We start from the raw sequence: 9,024 nt of genomic DNA on the forward strand, positions 1-9,024 counted from the left end.
AATGGTAATGGCCAGGCCAGAATAAGGAGGTGATAGCAGCGCCCCACAGCGGGCACCCCACATATACATCTCAGAGTGCATTAGAAACATCTCTTATCTCTTATATATACTTGTTGTCGAGAGGTGTTCCTAATACACGATTGAGATATGCTGTAAGGTGTTGATGTGAACTCAAATGCATCGCTTGAGGCGGTTGTGAGACTCTTCCCTCATTTGCACACAAACAAGTAAAACATCAAGAGCCCAAAATACTGTGGAGTCATCCAAGTGTTATATGTAGACTTGCTTTACCCCTTGTTAACAAATTAAAAGAAAAAGGGAAAAGTTCTGCAGCTTACTGCCCAATTCTGAATTATAGCCCCCCATAGTTTACTATTAGCCCTCCCTCTATAAACCACATCCTGCTCATACTTCTATGAAAGCATAAAAGCATTTTTATAAAAGATAAAAGCACTTTTATAAAAATACTTTTATAGAAGTATTTTTATAAATGTACTTTTATTTCTATAAAAGCACTTTTATAAAAGTTATGCATTTTCTGCAATTCTTCTGCTATTTTGTGACATTTTCTGAAAGTTTTTAGTATTTTCTATATTTTTGCAATTTTCTGGTATTTTCTACATTTTTTTGAAAATTTCTGGTATTTTTCTTCATTTTCTACAAATTTTTTGTGCTCTTTTGCATAATTTCTGCATTGTTCTGATGTTTTCATGCATTTCCTACAATTTTCTAGTATTTTTTGCATTTTTATGATTTTTCTGCAAAAGTTCTGTATTTTTCTGAAATTTCTATAATTTTTTGGTATTTTTTGCATATTCTGCTATTCTTTGCAATTTTAGGTATACAAATTGATCCGACCCGTTTTTCTTACGTGGCAGTCTTAAGAGAGATGATTCTCTCAATTTTTTTTTCAGATATACGGGTTAACCCAACCTGTTTCTATCACGTGTCAGTCTTAAGAGATGATTTTCTCAAAAGTATTTTTTTCGAGTATACGAGTCGACCCAGCACGGTTCTTTCACGTGGCATCCTTAAGAGGGATTATTCTCTTAAAAATTGTTATTTTTTGGTATATGGGTTGCCCTAACCCCACTTCTGCCACATGGCAGTCTTGAGAGATGTTCCTTTTAAAAAAATGTTATTTTCGGGTATATGGGTTGACCCGACCCATTTTCCACATGTGACAACATTGAGAGAGAGAGAGAGATAGAGATATGTTTATCTTAAAAATTATTATTTCAGGCATATGGGTCATCCCAACCCATTTTTGTATTTATAGGTGAAGAAGATAGGTGGATCAGTATGGGTGAGGGTGGTTAAGGGTCTATGTGGATGGGTCAATACGGGTGAGTTAGGATTAGGGTGGGTTATGACCCTTTAACAAAAAATTGACAATGTATCATAATGGTTTGGTGGGTCAATACGGGTGGATTGATATTCATCTCTTACCCAACCCACCGGTTTATCACCGCTAACCTTAAGGCTTAGGATTAGAATTGTTAAAAAAGAGATTATTCTTGTGTGACCATATATTCCAAAATCCAAATCAAGGAGAATGGAAATATAGTAGAGCAATTCAAACTTCTTATCCTTCATGAACAAACAAATTTTGACCCATTCAAAAAGCCATGATTTAAAATCTCTCTCTTCCCTTAACTGATTGAAGTCTAATCCCATTATGCTCCCTAGACTCCCACAAACAAAGGTCATGCAGCAGTAACTCCTTATTCCTATAACGTATTAGATAGACAGAGATGGGAGTTTACTATCCTTCTCCTAAATAGGTTAGCTTTCACATCAACTACATTTGAACAACACTTTCCAAAAAAGAAATAAAAAGATTTTATTTTTTGGGGGCATGGAAGGAGACCAAATAGAATACCATAGGGTTTTATCACTCCCTTGAGAATAAGCTGATTTAACTGAGAACCTTCCTTTGTCGTTGAAGGTCCAAGAGATCTTATCTTCCCACTCATAGATAGGGATTCTAATAATTAAAAATACTCTAGTAACACAAGGGAGAAAAAAATAATTTATGAATTCAGCATTCCAATATCTAGAGGGTCTCATCAATTCTATGACTTTCGTCACATTTGGGCTTTCATGTTTGGAGCCTATAGTCTTAAAATCCGGAAGACCAAGAACCCAGGAATCACCCCAAATTGAGACCTTCCTACATGATCCTATGACCCAACAAGCACCCTTGTCTAAGACATTTTTGGCCGCCAAAATGCTTTTCCAGCCCCCAAGAGCCATTCTTTGACTCATTAGGGGTGTCAATTGGACTGGATTTGGTCCAATCGGTCCAGTCTAATGTGAATCCGTTACAAATAGACCTGATCCAATCCAGTCCAATGAATATTTTGGATCATTTTGGACCGGTCCAAAGACTGTCCAATCTGTTCAAATTCCTGTTAATTTAGATTGGTTTCAACTCAAACCTGGTCCATTGAAACATATGTTCTTATCTTTTATCAATGGACCAGATATTGGCCTAATCCAATATAAATTCATTATAGACGGACTAGGTCCAATCCAATATGTCATATTGGTCCATCCAATCCGTCCAAATTCAAGCAAGTTCTCCAAGCAATATAAATTCATTATTGACACCCCTAATCCTCATCACTTGCAGTTCTCCAAGCAAGTTCTACCAGAAAAGCTCAATTGAAGCAATGCAGATCCCTGAAGCCCAACCCCTTGTCTAACTTGTTTTAACTTAGAAATTCCTAGCTGATCCCATTAATTCCCCCATCAGAATCATTTTCACTCCACCGGAGCTCCCTTTGGAGTTTCTTAAGCTTGTCACAAAGGCTTTTCGGCATCAAGAAGCAGGACGTACTAAATATCAGTAAGACATTCAGAACCGACTTGATTAAAATTTCCTATATGGCTTGGTTGAGGAGTTTTCCTTTCCAACTCTGTTTTTTTTTTTTTTTTTTTTCTCCACTCTATCAGATAGAAACTCAAACAACCTAGTTTTTTAGCTTGAAAATGGCAAGCTAGGTAGGTGAAGGCCTCTCCACTCTTTTCAAGTGCATACTTCTTGCAATAAATTTTTGGAGTCTTACATGAAAGTTTGAGCTAAAAGAAAGTTCTTTTGTTGGTTGGAGGCTGGACCCATAGGCCTCTACCCTCTGACCAGTAGGTGAATGGGAACTATCAGGTTGTATGATGCCTCTCCACTCTAAATTCTCTTTTGATACTCAACAAGTATCCTTGAATGTTGATGGTGAGATGGGAAGTGTTATTAGAGACGAAATTCTGGCTGAACTACAATTGAGAGATGAAGGCTCCATGAGGGGGTAATTAGGAAACTTCTATTGTTGAGATGCATGCTCATATTAGTCAAAAGAAAAAAGGAAGATGGGGGAAGAAGACTAAGCCCATTTTTGGGAGTGTTTAAAAATAAGTGCTTATTTGTGCTATTAAGCACTTATTATTGTTTGGGAAATAAGTCTAAAATAAGTGCTTATTTTAAAAATTAGGACTCATTATTTAAGCCCAAATTTTTAGCTTTTTTTAAGTGCTTATTTCAAAATTTTCCTTCCAAAATTATCTACGGTTGAATTTTAGATACCACTTATAAAACTATTCTGACTTGAAAATTAAAAAGTACTTTCATAAAAGTGCTTTTGTAGAAGTACTTTTATAAAGGTCTTTCCAGAAAGTACTTTTATATAAGTGCTTGCATAAAAGTAATTTAGTAAAAGTACACTTACAAAAGTACTTTAACAAAAGTGTTTTTATAAAAAAAATAATTTAGTAAAAGTGCTTTCATAAGAGTATATTTTGAAAATTTGAAAGAAAATAAAGGACAAAATAGTCACAATGCTTATTGAAGAAAAAGACTACCAAACGTGCCAAATGCAAATAAGTGCTTATTCAAATAAGCATTTGTTTTTAAACACTTATTTTTAACTTAAGCACTCCCAAACATGGCCTAAGGCTGCATTTGGCATTCCTTATTTAAGGATTTATCTCCTTTTTACAGTTAAAATACCTCTATGAACAATGAGTTTGCAATAGCAAAAAGCAGATATGTCCTTAAAATAAGGAATGCCAAATGCAACCTAAGAAGGGGAGAAAAACAAGTTTTAATGGTTTTAGAAATGTTTAAAGACACACGCCACATCATATGTTGACAAAATGCTAAATAATAGACTAAAGTATTCAAATCTAAAAGTATAATATACCTAATTGTCACGAGTGAAAGTAGGGGTGAGCATTCGGTTTATTCGGTTAAAAGCCGAACAAAATAAACCGAACTTGTTAAAACCAAATTAAAAAAATTGAAAACCAAAACCAAAACCGAATTACAATAAAACCAAAATTTTCAATTCAGTTATTTCGGTTAAAAACCAAATTTAATTAATATATATATAAATATTTATAATATTATATATTATAACCTAATATATATATATATATATATATATATATATATATTAATATATATTATGAAATTTAGTTTCATTATAATACATTATATATATAAATATATAGAATATTATATATTGTATATTATATATTATATAATGAATTTTAGTTAGTTCAGTTTTTTCAGTTAACTAGATTTCTAAATTTGAAAACCGAAACCAAAAACCAAAATTATTAAAAGTCAAATTAATCGAACCGAATTACCCGAAACCGAAAAAAACTGAAATCGAAATTTTTGATTCGATAATTCATTTTTAACCGAATAATGCTCACCCCTAAGTGAAAGTGTGGGCCTAATGTTGTGTTTGGTTTAAACAAAAAGGTCAGAAAAAGAAGTGTAACTTATACCAAACACAATCTTTTTGTTTGGTCTTTTGGGTTTTTCAAACTTTTCTATTTGACAATGAAAGACAATAAACCAGAAAAACTTGCCAAACGTAACCTAATTTAACAAAGCCGTTTCAACAAGTAACTATTAACGTTTAAAATTAAAATTTGGGTAAGTTACAAGAGTACCATCTTTGGACAGCTGGATGGGGTTTGTATTCTTTTTCTTGTTGTTTATTACTTTATTTGTACTTTTTCCTTTTTTTGTCTGTAATTTAGTATATTTAATGTCCTTTCTCAATTTCCTTGTTTTGTTTTGTTTGCATTGAAGTATTTTTCTTTTTTATTTGCTGTATTTTCTACAATTTCCTGCTTTTCCTTTTCCTTTTATTTTTCTGCTTTTCCTTTTTTTGTTGCATTCCAATTCCATCAGTGCTTGTTTAACCATTTCTAAAACCCAAACTGCCTTTGTATCTTTTTATGAGATTATGTTGTAGAAATTTCATGAAATACAACAAAAAAGCAGAAAAATAAAAGGAAAATGAAAAGCAGGAAATTGTAGAAAATACAGCAAATAAAAAAGCACTGATGGAATTGTAGAAATTTCCTTGTTTTGTTTTGTTTGCATTGAAGTATTTTTCTTTTTTATTTGCTGTATTTTCTACAATTTCCTGCTTTTCCTTTTCCTTTTAATTTTCTGCTTTTTTGTTGTATTTCATGAAATTTCTACAACATAATCTCATAAAAAGATACAAAGGCAGTTTGGGTTTTAGAAATGGTTAAACAAGCACTGATGGAATTGGAATGCAAACAGTGCCAGTGGAGGCATACTGCTAGACTCTAAAAGTTAAGGGCGGACCTTTGTCGAAAATCAAAGTTTGGGGGTTATCCAATTCCCCAAGTACACAGGTGGGTGACAGCCTGTAATTTACCCCACAAAATTTTGACCGGTGTGGATTTACTGCTAGAAACTTGGAGAGATTGCTTTAAATTTCAGGGCACGGATTAGCTGTATAAGGGCTGTTTTTAGGATCTACCCAGAAACGCCTAAAAGCAGGGAAAAAGGAAGAAAACTAAACTAAAGCTTGTATCTTCGTCGCTACTTGGCGTCTTACGGAAGTAACGGAACAAGATACATAGAAGAACTAAACTAGCTGCCACCGGTTACTAAAAGGTTCCAAAAACCAATTAAAAATTACAAAAGTTGTCATGGCCGACATTTGATTCAAGTGTGAATTAGCTAAAAGCTACTAATGATGAACGGGGAGAGCTTTGGGGAGGGGTTCGTGGGTAGAGATAGGAATTGTGTGGAAATTGTAATCCACCGAGATCAAACTGTTGTTTTCTTCGACAAGGATGGTGTTGATGAGTTGCAGTAAAATCCTTTCAAGCTCCTCTCCATCGCTCCATTCATGGACCTCTGCCTTGACGAGCAATGGATTGTTATGAATCAGTTCCCAGAGTGGAAAATTCTTCCGGGGCATAACATATTCTCCTTCGCCGAGCCTCAAAACTGGGCAGAAATCACCCTTTCCATCTCCAAGGTAGACGAATCTTTTCTTCCCCTCTGCCGAAACAGATTCTCGTATCCTTTCAATCACTAGACCCTGTTAAAAGAAAAAAAAAAAAAAAAATCTGCTCAGTCCACAAGCTTCAAAATTCGAACACCAGACAGAAGTCCGAAATTCAAAGAAAACCCAAGTCATTTCACTTGTGACCAAAGTTGTAAATCAATTTAAAACTACAAAAGAAATACAGATTCTATCACACTTTCAATGGCACAAGTGGTCTCCATTAACAAAGAAAAACAAATTAAGCCAGTTTTTTTGTAGCTTGATTGGTTAACATGTTACTGTATCTTCGCATCTGTCAAAACCCATCAACGTGACCATGACTAAGGCCCACCTTAGCAGAAAGACAACTGTTTCTAGAGTTGTCGTGATCAAATTGTTCAAACTGACAAACCAATTAAGTAAATAATTAAATAATGTTTACCTTGCACATGTTAGGAGGGCAAGGAGCATGAGGAGATGAGGTGAAATCATGGAAAGGGAAGATCCTGAGCTTCCCCTCTTCATCAACATAACTTGGGTTTGTGTTAATCTCTGTGAAACAATCCATCAGCCCATGATGCTTCAAGATGGTGTCGATGAAGAACGAATTCGCATCGCTCACAATTCTCAGGTCACATCTGAAATATTTTGAAAAAAGATATGCGTTAAAATGTTCCTTTTTTATTACTTTTGGGTTGCTAGAAAAATAGTTCTGATAATTGAAGTTTTTTCTTTTCCCTTCTTCCCTCGATAAAAGAAAGATGGAAATAGAAATCATGCAGTAAAAATTACCCTAATGCATGGGCAGATTTAATGGCTGTGATGATGTTGGGATGCAGTGGAGCCCGTCTCAAGCAATCTGCTATGTCTTCAATCGTCTTTCCCTGAGAGTGAAATTCGCTCATCATTCTATCCTGCAAACATTAACAGAGCAAGAACAATTAGTCTCTGTTTCATTATTAAAGTACAAACAAAGAAACCCACAGAAAAAGAAAAAGAACGAAGAATGCCTCCCATAGACCCCCTAAAAATGTCCCTCTTTGAAAGAAGCAGAAGGTAGGCTTGGAGCTCTGATTTAAGGATTCATTCAACACCCCATCAGTTCATCAACAACAATGTTGAGGGAAAGAAACAGCAAAACCAAAGAAATAAATACTTGGACATTCAGAAACACGGAACTAGTAATAGGAAATCACAAACAAGAGTAGTAGAAAAAGATACGCACCATGAGAGGGTTCCAAGGCATAGTGGGCAAGAGCTGATCGAATAACTGGGTCGCACCCATCTCGTCGATGACCCAATTATCACTATCGCAATCGATAATCGTCTTATCGAAATCGAAAACGACGACGACTGCAGCCATATTCGCACTGGTATCCCAACGTACCAAGAGCGGTTTTCCGGGCTAAAAAGAAACGAACGCTTGATCGATGATCAATGCAGGAAGAAAGGGTAAAAGGAGAACCTGTGTCTTGAGTTGGTTGCAGACAAGAAAGCAATGGAGAGGCGGAGGTATATATAATATAGGAGACAGACTTGTGCTTGACAACGGAAGGGAGGTACAGCCGGACAGGTCTAGGAGGAGAAGGAATCCGTTCTTTGGTGCCCCAGCCACCATGGAATTACGTGTTTAGTGGCGTCCGATTCAGAGACTCCGTGCTTTTTCCTGGGACTGGCTGGCTTCTCAGAACGCGTGTTCTGGTATTTGTCTCAGATTTTCGTTCAACAGTATAACAATCTCTTAGCCGTTGGATTTTGATGTGGACTACGCGATAAAGAGGTGGCATCTTAATCACATGGTTGTGACATCCGTGTGAAGATCAAAGAAGAAAATCGGGAATATAGGAATATTCGCTGGAATTATGACACGTGTCAGGCAGTTGTAGCAAAGAGAGGCGAATATTCTGTTCTAGTTCCTTCGTCGATTCTCGGCGTGTAACTGCAAATAGGACTCTAGGAGCGGAACCGCGCGCGCAAGTATTTGGGGGAATGTTGTTTCTATTTCTGCTGGATAGAAATAGATAGATAGGGATTAGGGAACTAGGGAAAAGGGATGTGATTGGGCCGCTTCTTCTGGATGGAGTGGGCCCATAACTAAATGGTGGATATAATAATGTAAGGCTAAGAGCATCCGTTCGTTGGAGATGAATTTTTATGATCGGATGTCTGTGGGAGCATCGGAGAATATGTGCCCCCACAGTTCCTGCATGTTGGATATGGCAGGGGAAGGGAATCTGGACCGTTGACGCCTGCCTTGTTTGAAGTAGGATGGAAGGAAGGAGAATAGGAAAACCGTTGGATTTGACTGGAGTTAAAAGAGTAGGACTGTAGGAGAGAAGGAAACGTGGGAGGCTTCTTTCTATTTTCTCTATGCTCTTCCATTCCAATTTCCAAAGCTGTTCTTATAACTTATAATAATTCCGTTGGGAGAAGACACACAAACACACACAATGGCGCATGTTATTTCAGTTCCAGTGGGATATGTAAATCCGACGGATGAAAATGAGGGAACCCTTAACGGATCACATGTGTGATATGTCACGAGCGAGTGATCATGGGCAGTGGTCCCCGCACCAAGCTAGAGCCTAGACCGGGCATTGGCATCCAATATTATGGGTACAGGTAGTGGAGTGCCATCTGTGACACCATCCACTCTATAAAGTGAATGAATGAATAAAGAAAGAAAGTTGATTAGATGACATTG

General features: G+C 36.3%; 1 protein-coding gene across 2 annotated transcripts; it reads right to left on the minus strand.

The window, feature by feature from the left end:
- Positions 1-5,904: 5,904 nt before the first annotated feature.
- LOC148842390 (inorganic pyrophosphatase 1-like) lies at positions 5,905-8,705 on the minus strand. Of its 2 annotated transcripts, none has more exons than XM_088958678.1 (4): positions 7,546-8,705; positions 7,113-7,234; positions 6,763-6,958; positions 5,905-6,374 (listed from the first exon to the last, which is right to left on the minus strand). In XM_088958678.1, exons 1-4 carry the CDS (start codon positions 7,681-7,683, stop codon positions 6,018-6,020), a joined length of 813 nt encoding a protein of 270 aa, XP_088814804.1. In that variant the 5' UTR covers positions 7,684-8,705; the 3' UTR covers positions 5,905-6,017. The 2 variants fall into 2 exon arrangements, with proteins under 2 accessions (XP_088814804.1, XP_088814805.1); XM_088958679.1 differs by having other exon boundaries at positions 7,113-7,390; positions 7,546-7,948.
- Positions 8,706-9,024: the final 319 nt, after the last annotated feature.

This window comes from Nelumbo lutea, chromosome 8, assembly GCF_056320005.1.
Source record: "Nelumbo lutea isolate HS-2025 chromosome 8, American lotus-T2T, whole genome shotgun sequence".
NCBI lineage: Eukaryota > Viridiplantae > Streptophyta > Magnoliopsida > Proteales > Nelumbonaceae > Nelumbo > Nelumbo lutea.